The sequence below is a fragment of the Rhincodon typus genome, chromosome 33 (assembly GCF_021869965.1).
Source record: "Rhincodon typus isolate 14 chromosome 33, sRhiTyp1.1, whole genome shotgun sequence".
Classification (NCBI taxonomy): domain Eukaryota; kingdom Metazoa; phylum Chordata; class Chondrichthyes; order Orectolobiformes; family Rhincodontidae; genus Rhincodon; species Rhincodon typus.
The window spans coordinates 18027995-18054867 of record NC_063364.1 but is presented as its reverse complement, the minus strand read 5'-3'; the positions used below and the strand labels follow the sequence as shown (position 1 = coordinate 18054867).

Below are 26873 nucleotides of genomic sequence, written 5' to 3'. Positions count from 1 at the left end.
TGTAAATGGCCTGTTTAGGGAATATATTGTCCAAAAGTGTAGAATGTCCATCAGTAAAGCTTAGAAGCAAACAAAATAAGAGGCTGTTGTTCAGCATGCTGGTTGCTTAAAACCAAAATACGTCCAGCTATAGGGATACCATTATTTTGTTTACAGAGGATCAGTTCTGTTTAAGCACTTAATCAACTTTTTTCTTTGCATCTTGTTATACAGGCACATGCATTAGAAGCAGACATGCAGCGTGAGTTCCTAGACTTGGCTAGCATGTGCAGAACTGTAATTTGCTGTCGAGTCACACCATTGCAGAAAGCCCAAGTGGTTGAGCTTGTCAAAACGTACAAGAAAGCTGTCACACTCGCTATAGGCGACGGTGCAAATGATGTCAGCATGATTAAAAGTAAGTAAAATCTGAATACAAATCTAAAAATCTGAATTGCCATCTAAATGGTGGATGAGAACTATTTTGTATACTTTTCTATGGCCATCAGTTTCCTTTTTTTTTGAAGTCTCAAAGTTAAATCCTTCAATCAAACAATTGTGGCCCACAGTAAAATATGACTATGAGGAGAAGAGGTCACCTGGTATTGTAATGCACTGCAAACTGAACTTGTTAAAGGGACAGTGTTGCTCAGCATCTTGTCCTGTTCCCATGAAGACAATCTTACATGTGTGTCACAGTTAAAAATGAACAATGAGGATGACCTGGTCTTTGTGGAAAGCTGTCTAATAATTCACCTGAGGAAGAAAAATAGCTCTGATCAAAATATTTTGTTTAAAACGAGGGTAAAATTGTGCCTAGACCTAAGTGTAACAGTGTATTTACTCAGTACATTTTCCGGATGTTGAAACTATATTAAAATGTAATCTAAGAAGGTAATAACGATTGAAAAACACATTTAAAAAGTTATCTTGCCAATGCTGTATGAGAGATTTTTCTCAATGAAGCTTAGTCTTGGAACATTATTTAATTTAAATGTACTAGTTAATTCTTTAATTCTTTACACACAGGTGCACACATAGGAGTTGGGATCAGTGGTCAGGAAGGCATGCAGGCTGTTCTAGCTAGTGACTATTCATTTGGACAATTCAGATACCTTCAGCGACTTTTGTTAGTCCATGGGAGATGGTCCTATTTGAGAATGTGCAAGTTCCTCTATTATTTTTTCTACAAGAATTTTGCATTCACTCTTGTACACTTCTGGTTTGGTTTCTTCTGTGGATTCTCTGCCCAGGTCAGTAGCTTCTCTGAAGTATTGATAACTTGTTCTAAACAGATTAGGGTCACTGTATCTATATCAATTCAGATGCAGAGACAGAATCAATTGCTGAGGCAGTGTTCAGGATTTTTGGCATATTAAGGTGATGTGGTTTATTTTAGATGCATTCCAAGTTGTATGAAGTTTAAAATGAGAACTTTAATTTCACAATCCACATGGATTTCTTATGAATTTTATAATGAGTCATCGTGTTTTCATTTGCATTTGCAATACAGCAAGTAATGTTAAGTGGTGCATTTGCATCTAAATGAAAATCTGTTAATGTTGTTAATAGTTTAAACATTATTCTAATGCCAAAACCACATGGAATTTGCTTTAAGTCCTGGTGCATTCAAATAGAAATTAAGTGCTGTAAAATCTTCAAATTACATTTATCGGCTGATGAAAATTATCGTGGAAATAATTTGAATCACTTGTGAAAATATTTTGCAATTTTTGAGATTTACATGAACATGAGACTGTAGAAATATAGCATTTGTAAAATCTCTTCGAGAATGAAGACCCCATTGAGATTTAGTAAGTCTGAATATTTGTTGATCTTTGCCTACTTATTGCATTATCAAATTGGAGTGTTTTGTATCAAGAAATGTAACAAGCTTTCTAATAAGTATCAACTTTTCAAAATCCTCTATATTGTTGTAGTTTAATAACTACTTTATACTATAAAATAATTACATTTATTTTGAAAATTTTGAACTTGATCTGATAAATTGGTGGTTTCAATGAAATTTCACAGTCCTTTGTTTTTGCAGACTGTTTATGATCAGTGGTTTATTACCTTGTACAACATAGTTTACACTTCACTTCCTGTTCTGGCCATGGGTATATTTGATCAGGTAAAGTAGTCTTTGAATTCTGTTGAGAATAAGTGAGTTTAAGTGCATGGAATTTTTGTAGATAATAGGAATCTCTGTGTATATAAATTCTAATAAACTCTTCTGGTCCAGAATATCAGGAAATTGAGTACAGCTTTATAAATATTCCATCTGTATTGTGATTATCTGCATATTTATTGTTCAGTTGAATGAAGGATTCATTCTACATCTACCAATACAGCTCAAGTTGGCCCAAACCTGTACCAAATGCCCTCTGCTCCATTCTAAACGTTAGATGAGCATGAGTTATTTCTAATGTGCTAATTTCCACAGAACAGTTAATTGACCTTGATCATTTACTGCTGATTTCAGAGGGGTTTGTGGATTCAGCACAATTAAAAATGAGGTAGAGACTTCCAAAAATTAATTTAATTTAACATTCTTGCATCAAGATCAGGGTGAAATTATCTCTGTACAGTTAATGTAGGGAAATATTAAACAAGTTTATGATGTTGCTTCATCATTGGTTAGATCAGGCATGGAACAATTGGCCTGAAGAGCAGTCAGGCTAAAACTTGCTATGTTCCTTTCTAGTTTTCCTTTGTGTTCCTTGTAAACATTGATATTTAATGTACTTGGATCTTTCCCACGAAACTGATGGTTATTTAGTTAAAATTACAATCAAAGTAGGAGAAAAATACTGTCAAGCATTTACGTTAGATAAATAATTTATCGGTACGCTACTGAGACGGACACAAACTAACCAGCACCTCAGTGTGAACTCTACCTTAAAGTTGATCAGTGATGAGCTATTGTTTCATTCATTTGTGGGATTGCTTGTATTCATCTGATCAGTGTTGCGTAAAGAATTTAGTCAGGATTGAGAGCTCCTCATGTGTTTCCTGCAATGTAGAGGATCATGTTACAGCATGTATGTTTTTAGCATGTGTTTTTTAAAATTAAAGGACCTCCAAATGATTCTCTTCTCCACACTTCGGGAGGTATTGGCTTGAACTGAGGTTTGGGTCCTCTGGCTTCTCCAAGTATTAGTTCCTAACTTTGACCATAGGAGGCAACACAGCTAAGCTTGAGATAACAGTGTGGAGCTGGAGGAACACAGCAGGCCAGGCAGCTTCAGAGGAGTCGGGTCCCTTCTTCAGAAAGCTGACGCTTCGTCAGCTTTCCTGCTCCTCTGGTGCTGCCTGGCCTGCTGTGTTCCTCCAGCTCCACACTGTGTTATCTCAGACTCCAGCATTGGCAGTTCTTACTATCTCACAGCTAAGTTTGATCCTTTCTTTGCCCAACATCTACAAATGTGCACTTTCTATACTGAGCCATTGACTACCAACTAAGATCGGGAGCCCAACTGAGATGACCTCATTCAATGCAAATCAGAATTCACACTGAGATGCTGGTTAGTTTGTGTCTGTCTCGATAGCATACCGATAAATTATTTACCTAACGATGGATCAGGGCAGAGAGAAAGTGTTTCAGACCTATTTGCAGAGTAAAATAGTAATATGCTATCCAGTTCAAAATATGTTTCATCATTGTAATACATCATTATCATTGTGTGTGACTCACTGTTGTGACTAATTTCACTTGTTTTTTTTCCACAGGATGTCAATGAACAGAAAAGTTTGGAATACACAAGACTCTATGAACCAGGACAACTTAACCTATTGTTCAATAAGCGGGAGTTCTTCATCTGTATAGTCCAAGGAGTCTACACCTCCATTGTCCTTTTCTTTATTCCATATGGTGCATTTTGTGACACTACACGAGATGATGGGTCACACCTTTCTGATTATCAGTCATTTGCTGTTACAGTGGCAACATCGCTGGTGATTGTGGTTAGTGTGCAAGTAAGTTCTGACTTTAAAAATATCAATGCAAGATGCTTTTTCAGCTTGACACCAATACTGTGTGTTTTTTTATTTGAATGGAAAAATCACAAATGCACAGGAATCATGTTTGCTGTTTTGTTTTAATATAAAATTAACACAATGACATATGTATTTAAAGTATTTCATAAGAGTGGAAAAAGCCACAGGGTCGTAGGGGAGAAAAAACACGCTGAGGTGTGAGGGCATTTTGGAGGAGACGTCAAAGATTTGGCTAGACAGCTGAATCTTCAGCAATATCTTTCAGAGAAAGGGATATGGGGGAGTGTCAAGGGGAGATTGTGGAGGGAATTCCAGAGAAGAGGATTGAGGTGACTGAAAACTTGATGACTACTGTTGGATGGACAGACTGGAGACGCTGAAAAGGATGGAGCAAATTACTGCAGATGAAGAGTCAAAACATTAGCTTGCTCTCTCTCTCCACGGACGCTGCCTGACCCACTGTGATTTGCAGCACTTTTTGTTCTCAAAAGGGTGGAGTTTAATTTATTCATCCAAAGTTGGCTCAGCCAGTATTTATTGCTCATCCCTAATTACCCAGACGGCAGCACAGAGTCAACCATATTACTGTGACTCTGGAGTCACATGTAGACCAGACCAGACCAGGTATGGATGGCAGGTTTCCTTCTCTGAAAGACATTGGTGAACTAGATGGGTTTTACAACAATCAACCATGGTTGCTATTAGACCTGCTTCCTCTTTCAGACATTTATTAAATTGAAATTTCACCATCTGCCAGGGTGGGATGGGAATCCATGTCCTCAGAATATCAGTCTGAGCTTCTGGATTAGTCATTCTGCTGAAATAACTTGACGTTGGCTGGTATCCTGTCACCAGGTCACCATTTATTTGCACGTGAAGAGTCACAGATATTCACAGAATCCCTACATTGTGGAAACAGGCCCTTCAGCCTAACAAGTCCACACTGACCCTCCGAAGAACATCCCACCCAGACCCATCTCCATCCCCCTACCCTTTCCCTGTAACCCTGCATTTCCCATGGCTAACACATCTAATCTACAGATCCCTGACCACTACGGGCAATTTAGCATGGCCAATCCACCTAATCTGCACATCTTTGGAGTATGGGAGGATACCGGAGAACCCAGAGGAAACCCACACAGACATGGGGAGAACGTGCAAACTCCAAACAGACAGTTACCCGAGGGTGGAATTGAACCTGGGTCCCTGGCACTGAGAGGCAGCAGTGCTAACCACTGAGCCACCGTTCCACCCCAAAATATCCCCATTATACCAATGCTTTTGTCTTTTGCTAAGTCAGCCAATTCTCTATCCATGCTCACAGATATCCAGCTCTCAGAATGAACAGAACCCCTGAAACTCATGTTTATTTCTGTCAGCCTGTGCTCCCTAGTTGGACCAGGTTAACAGCCCTAATCAGGGAACTCAGATTCTATGAGGTCCACCTGGCTGATCTCACTACAATAACTATGCCCCTGCCTTCCCCAAGACAGAGAAACATGCAGCTCAGATAATGAAAGGTTTGAAACTTGGAGTCAGTGTCACATACAGTTTTTGAACAGCAGGGACTCATGAAGAGTTCATGAATATTTCTAGTATTGTCATTCTTCGGTGCCAAAGGCTCAGCTTTTCAGCGCTGCTTGGTGTATGAGGAAATCACGAAGCCTAAGCAATGAAGGCCTACATTCAGAAAGATATTCCCCATTACTACCATTTAGAAAGTTGTGTCCTAGAAAATGAATAGTCATGTCACTGTTACGATTTATAAAAATAGTTTTCTTTCAACAGTGATGGCCCCATAGGCATCTCCTTCAAGAGGAATAAATTCATGAGCCAATTAGTTCTTAATAAATGCATGCCTGAATCAAAATCTCAGATGGTGTCCAGTCTTTCGATTTTCAAGTTACTATTGCCTCGAGGTAACTGATCTTATAATAATGGAAGAAGGATTTCAAAAAATTGTGGATAAATGCACGCAGAGCCTAAACATTTAATTGCCACTCAAAATGTCTAATATGCAGGAGAGCCATAAAATCTAAATCAAATTATTATTAACTTCAATAAAATTTTAGTGTCATTATGGCACAGAAGGACCCCACTCGGGCCATCAAATCTATCTATGCTGGCTCCCTAAAAACTAGTCCAGTCAGAGGTGATGGCACCAGTATGTTACAGGTGGAACAGCTCCAGCTGCAAGGAAATTATGTCATCCATTTACTGAGTGCATATTTGAGTGTCAACAGAAATTGGGTGGAACAGCATACAATGTATCCATTAAGATTTGAAGAGAAGTTAAGCCTTTTTGGGAAATATAATATACGGACCAAATTAAGTTTGTCATTAAAGTTATGCTGCTTTGTATATTGTTTCTTAAACATCCTGGCAGAAGGAAATTATGGTATTAGCAGTGATAATTGAAAAATAGATTGTAAAAAAAAAATTAAAAACAGAGAAGTGAAGAAGTAAGTGCATTAATACGTGTGCAAACAGAGACTCCCAATAAGTTGACACTTATTGACAGTAACTTTTATGTTTCAGTAGGCACAAGCGGCACTTTGAAACCAGGGACAGTTACAAATGATAAACTTCCCGTATCTATAGTAGCAGAGCAGCTGGGTTTTCAGCTCTGAGCATTTGAGGCTTCTTCAGCTGTCATTTCTCATTTCTCCTCTCCACCTGTTCATGGGTAGCCTCCTCGTTCCTAAAACTTTGTGGACAACAGTGCAAGCTACCATTATTGGAGGTTTCCCCGAATGCAGGGACAGGAGTTAGTGGATAGTATTAAGATCATTGGATATGTAATGTCTGGCTAATGTCCTAAGGACTGGATTCAAATCCCACCATGGCAGATAGTGACATTTGAATTCAATAAAAAATCTGGACCAAGAACAGAAATGGCAACCGTGGAACCACTGCTGATTGTCATAAAAACCCATCTGGTTCACTAATGTCCTTTAGGGAAGAAAATCTGCCATCCTTATTGAGTGTCATCTAAGTATGACTCCAGACCCACTGTAATGTGTCAACTCTTATCTGCTCTCTGGGAAATAAAGGATGAGCATTAAATGTTGGCCCAGCCACATACCATTTAAGGAATAAAATCAAATGAGGAAGGATCCCAGAGTGGCAGCGATCTGAGAAATCCAAACAGAAAATTGCACTGAAGTTACATCCATCTCGTGAGTTTCAAAATAGCGATCCTTCCAAATAAAACTGAAAGAAGGTCTGAATGCTCCAGAAGATAGAGCCAACCTTGAGATACTTGCTTGAAATGTTTCACTGTCTGTACTGTAACCATTTTGACATTAAAGTCAGATACTCCCAAGTCCCAGAGATATATCTAAAACACAGGTTTCAACATTGTGAAAGAAATTGAAGGATTAAATGTGTTTAGATCATCAAAATCAACTGGAATATAACTTAGTATTTTAAAAGATGTAAGGACAATATAGATAGCTCCTAAAATTAACAAGGTGGTTAAGGAATGGTAAATGATCTGTTCTTAACAATCGCAGCAAGGAGATAGAACTTGAAATTGGCATTTAACTGAGGGGTCATATTTTTAATATTGGCCAAGAAGGTTAGAAATTTGGTTGAGTATTGGAATGCACCACATTGATATTTATTTTAAGTTGAAACATCTCTGAAAACAACACGACTGAAAGGTGCAGGAACTAAGCATGAACAGAAATCCTGGAGCTGATTTTGCATCAGTATTTACTGTCGAGAAAGACATGAAAGCTAGGGAACTTGGGAAATAAATAGTGATGATTTGAAAAGTGTCCATATTATAGAAGAGGATATGCTGGAGGTCTTAAAATGCACAAAAGTAGATAAGTCCCCAGACCTGATGTTTCCCAGAACTTTATAGGAAGTGAGGGAAGAGATTGCCAGGCCCCTGGATGAGATATTTGTATCATTGATAGCTACGGGGAGGTGACAGAAGACTGGAGGTTGGCTAATGTGGTGGCATTATTTAAGAAAGGCTGTAAGTAAAAGCTAAGGAACTATAGATTGGTGAACCTGACGTCAGTGGTGGGTAAGTTGTTGGAGGGGATTCTGAGCGATAAGAATTACATGCATTTGGAAAGGCAAGGACTGATTAGGGAGAGTTATCATGGCTTTGTGAATGGGAATCATGTCTCACAACTTGATTGAGTTTTTTGAAGAGATGACAAATAAGATTGAAGGCAGAGCAGTAGACGTTGTCCATATATACTTCAGCAAAGCATTCAACCAGGTTTGGCATGGTGGTCTGGTTAGTGATGTCAGACCACATGGGGTCCAGGGGGAACTAGCCAATTGGACACAAGATTGGCTTGAAGGTAGGAGACAGAGTGTGATAGTGGAGGGTTGTTAATCAGACTGGAAACTTGTGACCAGCGGTGTGCCACAAGGCTCTGTGCTGGAGTTTAGTTTAGATAAATGTGAGGTGTTGCACTTTGATAAGGCAAACCAGGGCAGGACTTATACAGTTAATGGTGGGACCTTGAGGAGTGTTGCTGAAAAAAAGAGACCTAGTGGTTCAGGTGGATTGTTCCTGGAAAGTGGAATCACTGGTACACAGGGTGGCGAAGAAGGCATTTGGTACTCTTGCCTTCATTGTTCAGAACATATGAGAATAGGAGTTGGGATGTCAAGTTGTGGCTATACAGGATATTGGTTAGGCCACTTTTGGAATACTGCATGCAATTCTGGTCACCCTGCTATAGGAAGGATGTTATTAAACTTGAAAGAAAAGATTTACAAGGACGTTGCCAGGACTGGAGGGTTTGAATTACAGGGAGAGCCTGAATAGGCTGGGGCTTTTTTCCCTGGAGTGTCAGAAGCTGAGGGGTGACCTTATAAAGGTTTATAAAATCATGAGGGGCATGGATAGGGTGAATAGCCAAGTCTTTTTGCCAGGGTGGGGGAGTCCAAAACTAGAGGACATAGGTTTAAGGTGAGAGGGGAAAGATTTATAAAGGACCTGAGAGATAACTTTTTCAAGCAGAGGATGGTGCATGTATGGAACAAGCTGCCAGACGAAGTGTGGAGGCAGGTAAAATTACAACATTGAAAAGGCAAATGGACAGATATATGAATGGGAAGGGTTTAGAGGGATATGAGCCAAATGCTGGCAACTGGGATTAGGTTAGATCTGGGTGTCTGTTTGGCGTAGATGAGTTGGAATGAAGCGTTTGTTCCTGTGCTGTATGTCTCTATCACTCATTGATTGACCATGGGATGGGGTTGCTCAGTCTAATAGAGCTTTTGTTAGAGATCATACCTGTAATTAGTCACTTCTTTTCAGGAAATTATATGGAGTAGGATCAGTAGATTTTGCAGAGAGCGTAAATCTGTGTTTTTAAGAAGTCATTTGCAACAAAACAGCATTTTTCACTCCAGAGGGTAAGCTGAGGTCTGACATTCAATCATATTCCATTTTTCAGAAATGCAATTATGTTGAAGAAATGGATGTCTCCATACTCTAGATGAGTTTATTTTATTTTCATCCTGAACTGCTCCACGAGAAGATTAACTTCTAGCAAGACAGTTAGTACAACTTTGGCTGCAAATTGTGTGTATCCAGAGGATATGCCTTATGGAGGAAAGCTTTCAACTTGCATGCATTTTCTAAGTCAGTCAGATTTGGCCTAATGTTACCCCCTTTTTACAGTTAAATAGCTATGAAATGGGTAATGCATTGCTAAGACTTATTAATGTAGAGATATGTTTTGAAGCAGATACAATGGACATTACTCTTGCATGAAGATGTGTCATTTTGGCTGTCTGAGGTTTTGAGCAGTGTAGCAATTGAGAGAAATCCAAGTCAGTTGATATTACAGCAACATCTAGTGGCTCCTATGAAGTTTGGCAGATCATGTGCCATCTTTATTTTTAGAATTAGTAACCTGTTCTTTTTTACTTTCAACTTACGTTAAAGTTCATTGTAAACTTTGACACTGATGCATCATACTTAGGTAAACTACTGGCTGTGATGATTGTTTTAACTTAAATTATGTAGAATCATCGCTCACCCCTCCTTGCCCCAAGATGGGTCACTCGAGGTATCACTGTACACATGGATAGAAATGTATTCCAACACCTGATCCCATTATTCAAATCACACTTATGTGATGTATTCAAAGTGAAAAATTGATGAGATGCTGATCCTGTCTTCAGGTGGTTTTCTATTGCATGTTTATGTTAGACCAGTGCATATACTTTACCAATTTGATTTACTTTCTATCTATTGCCTGGAGAAGTTACCATTTGTCATTCCTGAGATTTATATTTTTATGTACGTATATATATTTTAAACTCTTTGATGAGAGTTTCATGGAGATGAGCCCTGATTTCAACCTAACCTATCCAGCAGGAATTTCTGCAGAGCGTAAAACTGAAGGAATGTAAAAAGAGGGTTCGTCATTAATCCAGCTGTTCCAAACAGGTTGGCTTAAAATTGCTGTTGTGGTGTTTGATTTTGTTCATTTTAATTGATGAAATGTGGAGACAAAGTTCACTGGGATTTTGCTCTTTATCTGCCCAGGGAATCAATAGCTGTTGATGGGGAATTGGGAATCAGTAGCAATTGATCCTCCCAGTCTGACCTTTACCCACTCCTCTGATTTGGGCTGCTTCTCCACCTATTGTTCACTCCAAACCCCTCCCCCCAAACCATCTTCTGCAAAATTACCAAGCGTTTCCTAGCTACAACCAGTTCTGAAGAAGTGTCACTGGACCTGAAACATTTACTGTACGTTCTCTCTACAGATGCTGCCAGACCTTCTGAGTTTCCCAGCAATTTCTGTTTTTATTTCTGATTTACAGCATCTGCAGTTCTTTGGGGATTTTTTGTTTGCAGTTACATGACTACCTACTGACTATTAGTACCCTTAAATAATGTGCACCATAGGCCTGAAACATAGCTAACATCTATAAGAGTGAAGACTGACTTTAAATTATTATTCAGCAACTCTGCTATAACCTGAGAATCAGTTTGAAGCTATCTTACAGTATTGTTAATCCCTTTCATAGTCCTTACTGATCTTTTAACTTCTAACACAGTTTAAAAAATTGCCATACTGCTGACTTCTTTCCTGGGGATCTCTTTGCTAATCTTGTGGCTTCTTTTTAATTTCATGCAATACTGTGTTCTTTTCTCATGAATTAATTGCTTTAAGTGATCAGAATGCCTTCTGTTGCAATCAGATTTGCATCTACATTTCTTGTTAACTTTCACAGTTTTAATATTCTATGAGCCCTTCTTTTATCCATGAGTAAATAGTTGGCTTCATTCTATTTGAAAACAGTTTTAAATCTAACCCAGTCATCCTCATCACTTGATTTTCTTCTTAGAGTATTACCCAGTCAAATTTTGTCACATTTTCTGCCAGACCTGAATTTCTCCAGCAATTTCTGTTTTCATTCCAGATTTCCAGTATCTCCAGTTCTCTGTTTTATATTCATTGATATAATGTCCCATCTACAGTCTGATTGAAGATTCTGACATTTGAATAGAAGGCGTGGAAGTAAAATGAATTTTTTTTGTATTGTTTTATGATAATTACACTAAATCAAAATGTTCTGTGACAAGTGACATGTAAAATACATGAAAAGGTTCTACATAAAGCTAGCCCCTTTAAAATGAGATGGCAACATTAGACAAGATTACAAAATAGTAAGATTAACCCTAATTATATTATGATCAGAGCTGAGCAGTGCTATATAAGTACCTCACTTTAAGAGAATTCATTGTTAAGGACTTCATGTGCCCTGTGTGTACAATGTTGTAGCGTTGCCTTGCAGTTAGTTGGCTTTGGGTTTGCAAACTGTACACTCCAAAATCTGTTGTAATGTCTGCTTTATAACTTATAATGTGTTTCACAACTTTAAACAAAATAACACACAGTTAATCATTCCCTGATGAGTTACTAATCATTAGACTATTGTCACTAACATAATTGCCTGTTCAATAAAGTGTGACAGAAAAATGTTTTTGGAGTATTGTTAAACCATATTGTCTTTAAACCATATTGTTTGTTTACAAATTGGCTGTCACATGTTCTGTGTAAGAACAGTGACTCTTCTTAAAAAAACACTTTATTTGGGGCTTTCAAACACAGTTTTTTTTCCCTTTGACGTCGGGAATATGCATTTATGTAGAACCTTTTCATGTATTTTACATGTCACTTGTCACAGAACATTTTGATTTAGTGTAATTATCATAAAACAATACAAAAAAAATTCATTTTACTTCCACGCCTTCTATTCAAATGTCAGAATCTTCAATCAGAACTGTAGATGGGACATTATATCAATGAATATAAAACAGAGAACTGGAGATACTGGAAATCTGGAATGAAAACAGAAATTGCTGGAGAAATTCAGGTCTGGCAGTTTCTGAAGCATCTTGAGGGTTTGCTGGACTCAAAACATTAACTCTGCTTTCTTTCCACAAATGCTGCAAGACATGCTGAGTTTCTCCTGCAATTTCTGTTTTTATTATATCAATGAATCCTTGTTTTACGAGCAGGTGTAGTTCAGTTGAAGTTCAGAAAAATAATACAAATTGTATTTTAGTTATTTGTTCCTTTTCTCCGCTCTCCTATCTTCCAACGGTGGCTATGGTTCAAAAATCTGGCACTGTAGTTGTGCATGGCTACATATTGGGACATTGTGCAATATGTCTATTGCTGACCACTGGTGCCAGGATATGAAAAGTAGGATGACTACAAGAAACAGTACGTATTTGTGCTTTTAAATTTATCAAAGGATGTAATTTGATGAGAAATTATTGCAAAAAGGATTTCTGTCATGCTGTTGGTAACACAAGTAAGTGATGTGTAAATCTGTACAAGAGCTGTATATTGGCTTAACAGTCCTCCAGATTCCCTGGATGACAAGATGTTAATCCTTTTAATGGATTTCAGATGTAGTGATGCACTCACAAACAAATGGACAAGGCATTGTGCCAGTGAATCTGTTTAGAACTTTTTCATTTATGATGGATTTCCTAAAAAGAACTTCATTCGGCTACGGGAATGTCTACCTTTGATACTTCAGTTGTGAATATGCAATATCATTTTGTAAAATCTGTGTCAAATTAGCTGTTACCCCATTTATAATATGAATACAATCTGCAGTTATTTTCTAATAGACATGTATATTAGCTGCATTCCGCACCATTGAATGTCAAATCTGATTTTTTATAGATTTGTTAAATGTTTTAGATATTCATCCTTTTTCTTTTCTGATGTGCTACATGAAGTAGATACTTAAAAAATGATTAGTACATAAAATAAGCACCAATCTGATAATTGATATCAAATAACTCCATCATTTAACAGGTAAAGTACTTGTTCAGGATTAGTACTAGTAAAGAAATTTTGCATTTAATTTAAATGTTGATTTTCAAGCATTTCTTAAATTGATTTCTCTTGGGGTGTAAGGCTGTATAGAATTATAGCATAAAAATTGATTACGTATAAATAATAATAAGGAGTTTTTGCAACTCACCTATCAATTCAGATGCTGCACTAATCATTTCGGGGATTTAAGTTCACATACCCCAGTGGCATTTTGAGACTTTTAAATTCAGTGTTTAAAAAATCTGTAATGTTAAGAAAAATAGTGATAAGTGTAGAAATTAATGCAAAGCTTTTGGATTGCTATAAAAACCTAACTCGTTCACAAACTTTGTTCCTTGAAGAAATCTGTTGTGTTTATCCAGCCCAGCATGTAAATGACTCCAGTCCAACACCAATATGCATAACTTTTCAACAACAAGTTGACCTAACAATCCATTCAGTTGTATCAAACCACTAAATAGCATTTTGAGCCTCTTCACATACAGACTGTAGCAGTTCTAAACACTAGCCAGCGCCAGCTTCCCAAGTCAACTAGAGTGTGGAAATAAATGCCAATATTGCCAGTGATGCTCTATCCTGAGTTTAATTTTTATAATTCTGTTGACAGATTGGGCTTGACACTAGCTACTGGACTGCAGTGAATCATTTCTTCATATGGGGGAGCGTGGCTGTCTATTTCTCCATCTTATTTGCCATGCACAGTGATGGATTGTTCACAATATTCCCAGGCCAGTTTCCTTTCGTAGGTAAGTCTCTAGAACATTAACTTAATGCAGATTTGCTAGAGCAATGAAGATAGCTGTTAATCTGATGATTTTCTGACTAGTGTATCTTGTCATCACCTGAACATATTAAACTCTGAAGCTTAATGGATTATACAACTAGCTGCCTAAGTCACTATCCAGTTATACACAGTTTTTGACATTTGGATTCTCCAGTGAGAAAGATTCGATTTTTGTTCTGTTACTGGTCAGTTTAGTTTGGAACCAATTAAATTAGTTCAAAATTGACATTTGCAACTTAAATTTAGGCACGGATCTCTTTGTTAAAACTACTTTAGTACTCATGTTCAAAGATAGAAAATAAGAAATATGAAAACAATGGCTAAATCTTCATGGATATATTTGTGCATTGATGCGCTACATTCAATCAATTCATAAGGAACGTGTTTGCAACTTAATTACAAATATTGAATCAAGTTCAGCTACAACACTTCAGGTACCTAAAATTGTAAACATTTGTGCCTTCAGGAAATGCTCGGAATTCCCTGGCCCATCTTACAGTGTGGCTGGTCATAATTGTGACCACGGTACTATGCATCGTGCCAGTAGTCGCAATCAGGTTCCTGATGATAGATTTGAAACCAACCTTGAGTGACAAGGTACATATTCAGTTTTTTTTTACCTTTGATTGTTTTTCGTCTGTGTTGTAAAATGCAGACCCTAGCATGTACGTTGTAACACCATCAAAGTGAGATTTTCCCAACTTTGAGACTTACAAATCAAAGAATAGCTTTACTATGTTCGCTTTCTTGATTAATTTGTTCTGAACATTTAACACTTTGAATGAAGAAATTCCTCATACCTGTTGGAAGTATTTCTCATCAATTCAAACTAATACCCTCCTCCTACTTTGATTTGATTTAGAATAACCTTCTGCGTTTACTCTTCCCAGACTTCCAATATTTTGCATGGCTTAATGATGTTTGTTTACATTTGTTGCTCTCCCACATAACTTTTGCATGTACACTCCATTGCTGCATTGTTAAATTCTAAAGTGCAGTCTTCCTCATACTCCCTATTACATCAAGACCTTCTCTCTTTCTCTCTCTCATCACTCATTTTGTTTCATTGGCCCCAGTTGCCAGCAACATTTTTCAAATTATGTACATATGACTTTGTATTCATCAATATTAATTAATATTGAGCCATTGGTGCTACCAATATAAATCCTTTGGCAACTATTTTAATGAGGGAGCAGCTTGGAAACCCAAAGTTTCCAAGGCAACGAAGCCAAGGAAGCTCCAACAAGTAAGAATGCAATAACACTGACTTTACAAATACCCTGGTTTCATGGTGATGATTCTCCCTGTTTTATTAGGAGTTATAGAAGGCTGAAGACAGATAGATCACTACCAGATAGTGATGCAGATGGGCCACAGATTATTTACATCAGGATAATTGGGCCAATATTACTCGGGACATACCTCTGTAGTAACAACCTGTAAAAGGGGGAAACTCTCTAAAAAGGTGGACCAGCAATGGAAATTTATCTAAATATTCATTTTTTGATTAGAAGCTGCTGGTCCTTTACCATATCTTTACCTAAAGTGCAGGTCCAAATAAATACAGCTCACTTTCAAAACAGGGTTTATAAAGTTTCCAAAAAGCTTCCTCTATTGGCTTTAAATCTGTTCTGCTTTTGTCTAATGCTTCAGGTTTCAGTAATGGCTCTAGAATGATAAGTAAAGCATTTGTCCCAAAAATATACTGTATTCATAAAATTTGTAAAAGTACCTTACATAACAGGTGAAATTTAACAATACATAAAGTGCAACACGATTAGTTTCTTTCCATACAACCCACTACACTTACTATGGTTATAGTACCAATAGATTTCATTCCAAACTTCTCTGGTGCATACAACTTCAAGAGTTTTTTTCTTACATAGCCCCTTGGTTTACTTGAGGGCCTTTCCACATTGAACCTCTGTGGCAGCTGTCCCAAGCTTTCATCTGTCCTTCAGCACATGGACATAAAACCTGGAAACTGCCGGTATGCAACACCCAATCATTGATAGCTCCTTACATCAAAAGACGAGCAAATTTCAAGTAGAGCAAAGAATGATTTCCATTAAGTTGATGATCTTCCAGCAGCAGTTGATATTTCTGTTGGTGCGTGTCCCTGAGAGAGCCCTTACATAGAGTCCTGTGGTACAGAGTTGCTTGGAATGAAGCACTGCATCTTCTTCAGGAACTGTTTTACAAAAACACATTCCCAGAAGGAGGTGGCCTACAGGCTCTTGCCCAACACAACTGCCTTGAGGGTGGTGAGACTCTGAGCATACAGGAAGAATCTGATGGGGAAACTGTATAATTGCACTTTAGTAATTGTTTGGGGATCTCAACTTTCCCCAGTTTGCAAATGAATAGTAGCCTGTTGATTGTCCAACCATCAGTAATGGTCCAAATTGTCCATTAATTCAGCAAAAGCATTAACCACATATTTTTTTGAAAACTCTTTTGTCCAAATTTTGAAAAAAAAAGTCTTTTATTAAAAGAAACCTTACACAATTTTATTGACTATTACCCAGAAATGCAAATTAACTCATTTTTAAAAAAAACTCTGTAAAATCAGTTTCCAAAGTTAAGTGCTTTTTTTTGTTTGTTTGTTTTTTTATTTTCAGGTACGATACATGCAACGTGTCAGAAGAAAACAGAAGCCAGTGCAGCATCGTATGAGGCGTGTAAACCGTACCAGCTCAAGAAGGTCTGGCTACGCATTTGCCCATCAAGAGGGCTTTGGTGAGCTCATTACCTCAGGAAGGAACATGCGCTTCAGTAAACCATCGATGGTGTCAACTGGGAAGTCAATGCCGAGCAGCACCAGCTGGATTGAAACTTTACGAAAGAAAACAACAGACACAGTAAATAGCTTTGGCAGCGACAAAAATATAAAACAGTAAAGCAGCAGTCATTTGGAAGGAAGGATGCTTTACTTTGTTTCAAACTTGGCCATAGTTTGTACTGTGCTGCATGTCTGCAAAGCTCGAATCACTATTGGCTGAAGAGTCACCAAGGAATGAACTCTCGTTTCAGAGCTGTTGTGTGCCAAGTTTGTCATGCAATGTTGGACAAACCTGGTGGACTCTTCGTTGCCAAGTGGCAAATGTTAGCAAGAAAGAGTTCTAACTTGCAATTTGTGTAAGCTTGATAAAAATGTCAGCTCAATTGAAATTGAGCATTTTGAGGCACTTGTCAGTATATCAGCTGACATCCCTGTTACAAAGCAAATTTTTATTCTAAGCTGTAAATATTTTTTAGCTTTTGAAAACATTTTTGTAATGCAAGAGAGCAACAGTTGCATTATGAAATGCTGCTCAACATAAATGGACCTATATAAATAAGATTATGAAAGATTGGCAAAGCAACTGTACATAATATAATTCAATTCATTCACTAGAGGGACCCAACTATATTCTATTCTGTCTAAGAATGTTACACTGTGGTCCTGTAGCTATGACCTCATTTGAGGAAATTAGTGCCTTTGAGTTTTCCTCACATGAGGAAACAACTTTATTTGAATGTATGTATGTATGGTTTTGAAAACTACACATTGCATTTACAAACTCTTTCTGCTTTAATGGTTCAGTTTAACTTCACTTTCTGATTGTATTTCTGCACTGAAGTACAACAGCTAACCTTATCAGAATTGTTACATTTGCAACGTGTTTTCTACGAGATATTTGCTCTTCATGCAGTTACTCTTTATATATCCATGTATTCGCACTATTTTTCCAAGAGGGAACATCAAGCAGACAAAGTCTGTTTTAAGACTTTGTGGACATAGTAAACATATCATTTGGTTTCACTCTTGTTCAAATGTGTCTTTAATACAGACTATTAGCCACCTCTATCTCCCAGCAATGTTTCACTGTTTGGCTCTTCAGAGAGTCGGTTATCCTTATTTTTTTAGGACTTTGCTGTACATGTCTTAGTTGCCTCATTTTCTCCAATATAGCATCAACAACACTTCAAAAGTATTTCATCAGTTGTGAAAATCTGTCTTGATGTCATATTAGGCACTATGTGAATGCAGTTATTTCTTTCTATAGAAGGAGCTCATTACCATTTTGGTAATTTAATTTCCGACAGTAGTATTGAACTTCAGCAAACGTCGTTAAAATTCTCTTGTCTTTAGCATTACTGATTATTTACATTTGTTGTATTAAAACTGGTCCATATCTCTAGAATCCAACAGTACTATACCTATACTCTTATGGATTAAGTGAAGGCAGACACACAGTACAATGCAGCTGTGCATTTTCAGCGGACAAGGTAATAAACAAGAAGACTTCACCTCACCTCTCCCAATTTTGAATAAACAGAAAATCTGGCCTCTGATGCATTGCCCAACCCCCAACTCAACAGCAGTGGATTATTTCTAACTCAGCATTTGCAACCTTCTCTCTGCGTTACTGAGGACAAAATGGTCCCTTGAGCCCATCCGCAAGGAGCATCAATCGGACCTTTCAGTCCCATTCCCAGAGATCAGACAATTGCTACCCTATTGAAAACCGCTTCAGACTTTTCTCTAACTAAGGATGAATTATCATTTCTCATTAACCCAATCTCAGATGTGGCCTTCCATTGACACCCAATCCCAGCCACATTCAAACACTTGAACAAATAAGACATTGCCAAGAACTACAAAATGCTTCATTATCCTCTATCCCCTCTCCTCCACCATTGTGCTCTTTTTTTCCTTCCCATTCATTCCTTCTCCTCCACCCTCATTTTTTCCTTTTTCCTTCTTACACCTCTGATCTACTTCCAGTTGTCGATTCCCTTCTAATCTGATTGACATGAATACTGATCTTACTCTTGACATCACAGAATGTTGACCATTGCATTTGAAGTCCACATTCCATCTCAAGTGGAGTATTGCCCTCAGTCAGTGTCCAAGCTGTATCTCCTGCTTTTTTTTTTATCTATTGTGCACCCTAGTCTGCTCATCATTATAGTTATGTACTGGATTAGTGATCCAGAGGTCTGGACTAATGATTTGGAGACAAGTTCAAATCCCACCATGGCACTAGGGAATTTAAATTCGGTTAATAAATAAAACTGGAATAAAAAATGTCAGTGTTGGTATTAGTGGCCATGAAAACTACCAGATTGTCATTTTTTAAGATCAAAAAATGGCCTTGAGGGAAGGAAATCTGCTCTCCTGATTGGATCTGGCTTATATGTGACTCCTGGCCAACAGAAATGTGGTTGATTTTTAACTATGATCTGTAGGGGCACAGCAAGTTACTTATTTGTATTTAAGAGATATTGTCTGCAGTGGCCAAGAAAGTTATTTATTTGTCTTCAATAGAGTGCCTCACCATTGCCGTCTCTAGGGCAATTAGGGATGGGCAATAGATGCTGGCCTTGCCAATGAGGCACACATTCTGAAACATGCCTGGCTGACAGGTGCCATGAGCATAATTCTCCACTGGCAAGAGACATAGTCAAGGTGAAATAGTTGGGCAAGTTGGCCCTGGAGAGAAACGCACACCCTTTTTGGCAGCTCACTTACTAAGTTTTGGGTGAAAAGGTCCAAACGCAATCTTCTCAACCTGCCACCAATTAAGGCCCATAAGTAGTCAATTAATCACCATTTAATCTCACCACCGGCATGATTACCTGCCTTTCTGACAAGCAAGAAAGGTGACTAATTTCCCCTCTGGGAAACCATAGTAACCTGCATGCCAGGTTTGTAAGGGCAGGGGAAGCTTTCTTCTATTGCCCCAAGTGGGGAGTGCTGTTGGGATACATGACTGGGGATGGGTAAAGGATGGCAGCTGAGAGCTACCCATGCCCTTGCCTCCAACCTCCCATTCCCTGTGGTCTCCATCTTGAGAGTTACTTAGACCAGGAGCCTTTAGAACCTAGAAGATACTGGTGTCCTGGACACCAGTGTTGAGGCGTCTGTTAGACCAAGAAACCCACCCACGCTTACCTGTGAGCTATTCGTGACCTGATTAAGGGTGACACGGTGACTGAGTGGTTAGCATTGCTGCCTCACAGCGCTAGGGACCCAGGGTCAATTCCAGTCTCAAGTGACTGTTTGTGTGGGGTTTGCACAATCTCCCTGTGTCTGCGTGGGTTTCCTCTGCGTACTGTGGTTTCCTCCCACAGTCCAAAGGTGTGCAGGATAGGTAGATTGGCCATGCTAAATTGCCGGGGATGTGCGCTAGGTGGGTTAGCTGCGGTAAATGCAGAAGTCTGGGAATAAAGTAGAGAGCTGGGTCTGGGTGGGTTGCTCTTTGGAGGGTCAGTGTAGACTTGATGGGCCGAATGGCCTCTTTCCATGCTGTAGGGATTCCATGATTGGCAGATGAATAGATGAGTTTTTTTCAATGGTGGGGGTGCACATAACAGTCAACCAAAAATTTGGAGACTTCTGCCTGAAACTTTAAAAGTTCTTGCTAGAGCTGTTTCACCCTTCTCACAGGTACAGTGTAAGTAAATAATCTAAGAAAGAAAAATGCCTCTTAAAACTCATTATGTAGAAAAAACTCCACCCCTCTGTGTCTGAGACCAAACATTGAGTTCTTGTTGAAGAGTGGAGCTGTTATGGGAACATAGGAAATAGGAACAGGAGTGGGCCATTCGGCCCCTCAAGCCCATCCTGCCATTCAACAAGATCATGACTGATCTGCATTAGGCCTCAACTCTTCATTCATGCCAGCTCCTCAAGCCCTCAGCTTCCTGATATTTTGAAAAATCTAGCTGCCTCTTCAAAGACTTGCAGTGATCTAACCTCTCCAACTCTCTGGAGTAGAGAATTCTAGCTATTCATTACCATATGGGAGAAAAAGATTCTTTCTCGTCCCAGTTTTAAATGAGTGCCCCTTATTCTATAAGTATGTCCTCATGGCTTGAAATTCGCCCCACTAGTGGAAACATTTTCTCGATATTTACCCTGTTAAGCCCCCTCAGAATTTTGTATGTTTCAATAAGATGAGCCCTCATTCTTCTAAACCAGAATGAATAAAGCCTTAGACTGATTAGCCATTCTTGACAGCCTTTCATCCCAGGAATCAGTGTAGTGAATCTGTTTTGAACTGCCTCTAATGCTAGCACATCCTTCCTTAAATATAGGGACTAAAACTGTACAATGTACTCTAGGTGCAACCTCACCAACACACAGTATAGTTGTAACAAGACATCTTCATTTTAACGCTACCCCATATTCCAACACACTAGCAATAAAGGCCAAAATTTAATTTGCCATTTGAATTACTTGCTCCACCTGCTTGCTAACTTATTGTGTTTCATGCACAAGAACACGCAGATCTCTCTGCAGTTCACTTTTTTTTGGAGTCTCCAGTTAAATAATTAACAGCCATTTATTCCTATCAAAGTGCATTACCTCACACATTCCTACATTAAACTCTATCTGCTAAGCTTTGTCCACTTGCTCAGTCTATCTATATCCCCATGCAGATTCTCATGTCCTCATCACATGCCCTGCCACCTATTTTTGTATCATCAGCAAATTTACACTCTGCCCCTCCTACAAGTCATTAATTCAGATGAGAAATAATTGAGGCCCCTGGACTGATCCTTAGTTATGTCTTTCCAACCTGAAAAAAGACTCATTAATCCTAATTCTATATTCTGTGTTAACAATCCCCAATCCATGCTAATATATTACCCTCAATACTGTGAGTTCCTGTCCTGTGCAATAACTTTTCCTGTGCCACCTTATTAAATGCCTTTGAAATTCTAAATTCACTATAACTACCAGTTCCCCTTCATCAACTCTGCTTGTTATAGCCTTGAAGAACTCAAGCAGATTTGTCAAACTTCATTTCCCTTTCACAAAGCCATTTTGACTCTGATTCCATTAGGCTACGTCCTGTTATTTTTTTCTTTAATAATAGATTCTAACATTTTCTTATCAACAGATGTGAGCTAAGTGGTCTATAATTTCTTGTTTTCGGTATCCTTTCTTGAACAGGGTCACATTAATGTTTTTTCCAGCTGGAATCCACCCAGAATCTAGTGAGTTCAGGAATGTTTCAACAAATTCCTCCACTATCTCTGTAGCCACTTCCTTTAAATTCCTTGGATACAGGTCATCAGATCCTGGTGATTGTCTCCCTTTGTGTTAATTTTCCATATCAGGAAGTTTATGTTTAATAGGCCTAAATGCTTCAATTTTGCGGTCATTCCTTTAAACCAATATTTCATTACATATCTCCAATTATCTTATTTTCATGTTTGTCAATTTTGTGGGTCTTTTAGGGAATCTAAGCTACTTTCAAATATCCCAAGTCTTTATAAAATTTACTGATACTTGGCATTGAATTCCCTCATAATTGTCCTGAAACAGACAAAGTTTGGGAAACACCCCTCCTGCTCTTGTTTCTGACCCCTGTGGCTTCTCTTTGTGGCCCCTGGCCCAAAATGCAATTGATTGAGACTTGCTCCCGAGGATGTCGGGTGTCCTCCCATCAGCAGCCATGGCCTTCATAGTGGCTTTGCCAAGTGTGAGAGCTGCCAGCCTCTGATTGGCTGCCCTCCAAACAGCCTGACCGGAGGAAGATATGGTGGGCCATGATCTAAACAGACAGGTGTCTGACCACCTTTCCAGCAAGCATGGGAGATTACCAATGAAAATGGATATTCCTGGTCTTGGTGTCTCTTTTCGTTTCCCTTTTCATGTTTTCTAAGTTGTGAATGTTAGTATTTGGTATCTTGAGTCACAAAGTATCAGATTCTAACTCAGGATAGAGCCTTTTGTCATTTTACTTCAGCCAGTTTAACAACCATTTGGAGTCAATACTTCCATTTCATTTTGTGTTCCTTGAAGCAAATGAAATTACTTTTCCAGTAACTGTTGCCCATGACCTTTGGTCTAGCACATATGATCTCAAAGCCTGAGAATGGCCTCAATTTTTTTGCAGGAACATGAAGCATCAACTTCAGATGCTGAAAGAAAAGCTTCAATTTTCCAACAGTGCCACCCTACTCAATTAGAAAACTATAATAGCAAGCATTCAGAATGGTGTTAGAATTGCAATAAGCTTGTCATGTTTACGACTCTGTTTTAGTTCAGGATGAAATGGAGGAATGAAAGGAGTGATGTGACTTGTGCTGAGTTCTGTTGGCAGGAAATATAGATGGCTATTTTTTAACGATTAAAAAAGGAGGGCAAGTTATTTTATTGGGAAGCAGGTGCAAGATATCCATACTTGAAGCAAATAGAAGAAGCATGCCCATTGGTTGGTTAGTTGAAGTTGTTTGAGCTTGGTGCTAATAATGCCAAGGTCATGGGTTCAATCCATATACTGTTCAAACTTGTAGCTTGCAATTGAGACTTTAATGGTTCACAGGCCCTCAGTGGATTGAGCGGCCGGGGTTCAAGACTGAGCTCCTCTAATAACATCTCTGAACAGATTGATTGATTAGAAAAGTAAGTTAAATTTTTTTAAGAAGTGGAAGATACACGAATGGTAGCAGTGGATAGATGGTTAGTTTCATTGAGGATATCAGTTTGTAAATTATTATACTTCATGCTGGTTTATTTAATTCTGAGGGAATAGATTTGGGAGTCTAAAGGTTATCTAATTAGCATTCTACCTGGGTTCAAAGGCCCATGTGATTCAAACTGCAATGACAATGGGTTTTGAGAGAGGGAGGTTGCACTTGATGGCATTTTAAGATCGAGTTATAAGATTCTCCTAAAGGGTATCCCTGAATTTCACGGACTGATCAGTACACCAGGATATGAGAGAGAGGAGGAGCAGATAGAGGCAGTAAGTGTCTATTGTTTACTACATAGAAGTGTGATGGGAGTTTGCACTTAGATTAAAATAACCAAATTTTTAATTATTTAAATTTTTTAAAAATAGCATATCTTGAACTGGAGAAAGGTTCTCCATGAAGAACTGTCATTGCTAATGATAATTCTTGGATCGAAAGTTATCAGACTAGGCAACAAAATGAACAAAAGCAAACCCTCAGAAGCTAAGAATCACTTTGGACTAGTTCCAAGAGAATTGAATGTCTAATTATGGAATACTGTAAAATATAACCGTGAAGTGGCCTTTCAGGTGTGTTGAAAGTAAAGGGGGAAAGTTCTGTTCTATGGTTTAGGTATAAGTTGCACACTGAAACAGTGTTTCGTCAATGTTACTTTTGTTTGGCTTATTACACTAAATGTTTTCAAATGTGGACACTTATTATGTCATGCTTTTAGCTACTGGAAATTTCAGTTTGCTTATAAAATTATCGGCCTCTATCGTAGCAATGGGAAGGAATATGCCAAATTTCTGTTGCTGGAATATTCACCAAGAAACAAAAACAAGCTTTTGATTTTCATTACTCTTCTACAAGAGATTTGGGTTTGACCAGTGTTGACAATAGATGTCAATATGACAATCTTTTCATACAGCAACGAATAAGAAACAAACTGGATAATTTGATTTGATGTTATTGGTTGAGGGATAAATGCTGAATAGGACACCAAAGAACTCCCTCCTCTTTTCAGAACAGTGTCAGGCATTTTTAACGTCTATCTGCAAGCACAGATAAGACCTTGATTCAATAAGTCATATTAAAATCAGTCATATTAAATTGCAGCCTTCCTTCAGTTTTACAATCAATTATTAACCTAAATGATGTCCTTAAACGAAGCTTGAAGCCACAATGTTCTGATTGCCACTGAATCAAGACTGATATCTATTCATGTAAACATATTTATGTTTTCTATCCCACTGTATCTCAGATATTAATTTCCATTCATTTATAATATGGCTGCATTAAATCAGATTTGGCTGCAATTGCAAATTGGCTTACAAAAAAGGCAGGAATGTCTCATTCATGCAGATAAGTAAATAGTTATTCAAAGTGGAATAACAGCATCTTTTCAGCTCTCATCTGTCTCGGTTCAAATTTATTTTAATTAGAAGAGAGAAAAGTCTTCCTTCTCTGACAGAAAGTTAAGGGCTCAAAACTATCAATTTTTCATGTTCTGCACCTCACACTTCTTTATAACTATCTTCTGAAAGCACAGTAATTAGCATTAATTTCACAAAATTTTACTGTCATTCATCTGTCATCAAGCACAAACTATTATTGTATTTAAATATTCCATGTATAGAAATAATTCATATAAGGTAAACGTTCATTGTTCAAATAATATCAAGATTGTTACTCAGTAAAATATGAGAGTCTATATACTAATTTATAAAAAGATTTTTTTATTTTCAATATTTAGGTAGATTGTCTTTCCTTTTGTGGCATATATCATAAATACACTTTTTAAATCAGAAATATAGCTAATCAAGAAGCGTAATTTTAACTTCTATTATGAAAATCCATACTTCTACAAAATATTAGATCTTAATTAAAGGAAATGGTTAAAAATAATCTCTCTGTGCAATAATAAAGTGTACATTGTATAGAAATGCATGGATACCAAAGAGTTTTAGCTCTTTATTTGTAAAATGCAGAAAATGTGTTTACATCTGTAATGTATAATTCTAACATTATACATTTGTTTATTGGAAAAATATGAAGCATCATTGCAGTTTATATATTTTTATCACCGCTTGTGTCTTCTGCTGTAATTTGAGTATTTGAAGCTAATTGAATATGAAAGAAATGTACATTTTTGCATGTCTAACTCTGGTTTTGTGTTTTTGTGTATAAAACAAATCTTCAATACTACAACATATTTGAAATCTCATCATAGTTGCACCTCCTTCCCCATCTTCGTTTCTTTTCCGTCTGAGCAGATTCAATAATAAGTTTGAAAAGGGAATTGGATATCAATTTGAAAAGTAAAATATTGCAGGTCTTTAGGAAAAAAGCAAAAGAATGGGACTAAATAGGATAGCTCTTTCAAGGAGCAGTTGCAAGAACAATAGGTGGAATGGCCTTTTTCTGTGCTGTTAACATTCTGCGATTTGTGACTAGTTAGTTTGAAGGTATTCACCACAGACACTTCAACCCACTGAATCGCCAATTTAATACCAGCAGGAGACAGTCATTCAAAGTGGTCACTTTTTGATGACATCTTTGTGGCCAAATGCTTTGTGAAACTAATATTTGTGAAATAAAGTTTAACTTTTCCTTATTTGCTATTTTGGAACTCTATTAATAATGTCAAAGCTACAGTGGAGAATACAGGCATGGGAAATGACTATTTACCCGAGCAAATTTCATCATCTTATCATAGCACCCAAATGTACTTTGCACCTGACAGCACAGAGTACAGTCAGTTCAGAGGAAGATAGGTTGGCATGGGTAAGGAGTGGGGGTTCAGAGAAACTGAGGCAACCAGTGTCACATCAACAGTTCTTGATGAACAAGCTGAGTGCAAGTAAACAGTCAGAGGGAGAGGTCCAGGTGAAGGGAGGGTATTGGAGGTGGGTGAAAGAGTCTATGAGACAGAGAGAGGACTTTTGTCCAAAGAAATGGGCAAGAAGGCGAAGGTGATGGAAGAAGAGTTTAACATAATTTCATACCCGAAATTCGTTAAAGTGGGGATGCAGAGGGATAAAACTGAGATGTTTGCTAAGTACAAACCATTCAGCATCAGACAGCAGAAAGTCGGAAGGGGTAGTGGATAGATAACGGAAGGTGTGTTGGGAGAGGGGATGGAATCAGAGGGAAGGAAGACTCCAGTGGGTTGTGGGTATCTCTACTTATTCATTGCTCACGATGTGGTCTCCTCTACATTGGGGAAATGAAGTATGGATTGGGTGACTGCTTTACAGAACACCTATGTTCTGTCTGCTAAAATGACCCTGATCTTCAGG

The 26873-nt window shown here is 38.0% G+C and overlaps 1 protein-coding gene across 1 annotated transcript in view; it reads left to right on the top strand.

Annotated features, from left to right (window-relative positions):
* The window catches only part of atp8b4 (ATPase phospholipid transporting 8B4), a 93113-nt gene extending 66925 nt beyond the window's left edge, over positions 1 to 26188 (top strand). Inside the window, exons 16-22 of the mRNA XM_048615920.1 lie at positions 214 to 397; positions 1009 to 1232; positions 2030 to 2113; positions 3712 to 3957; positions 13939 to 14077; positions 14582 to 14712; positions 16737 to 26188. Coding sequence (XP_048471877.1) covers positions 214 to 397; positions 1009 to 1232; positions 2030 to 2113; positions 3712 to 3957; positions 13939 to 14077; positions 14582 to 14712; positions 16737 to 17015 — 1287 coding nt within the window. The 3' untranslated portion in view covers positions 17016 to 26188. The remainder of the gene's footprint in view (positions 1 to 213; positions 398 to 1008; positions 1233 to 2029; positions 2114 to 3711; positions 3958 to 13938; positions 14078 to 14581; positions 14713 to 16736) is intronic.
* Positions 26189 to 26873: the final 685 nt, after the last annotated feature.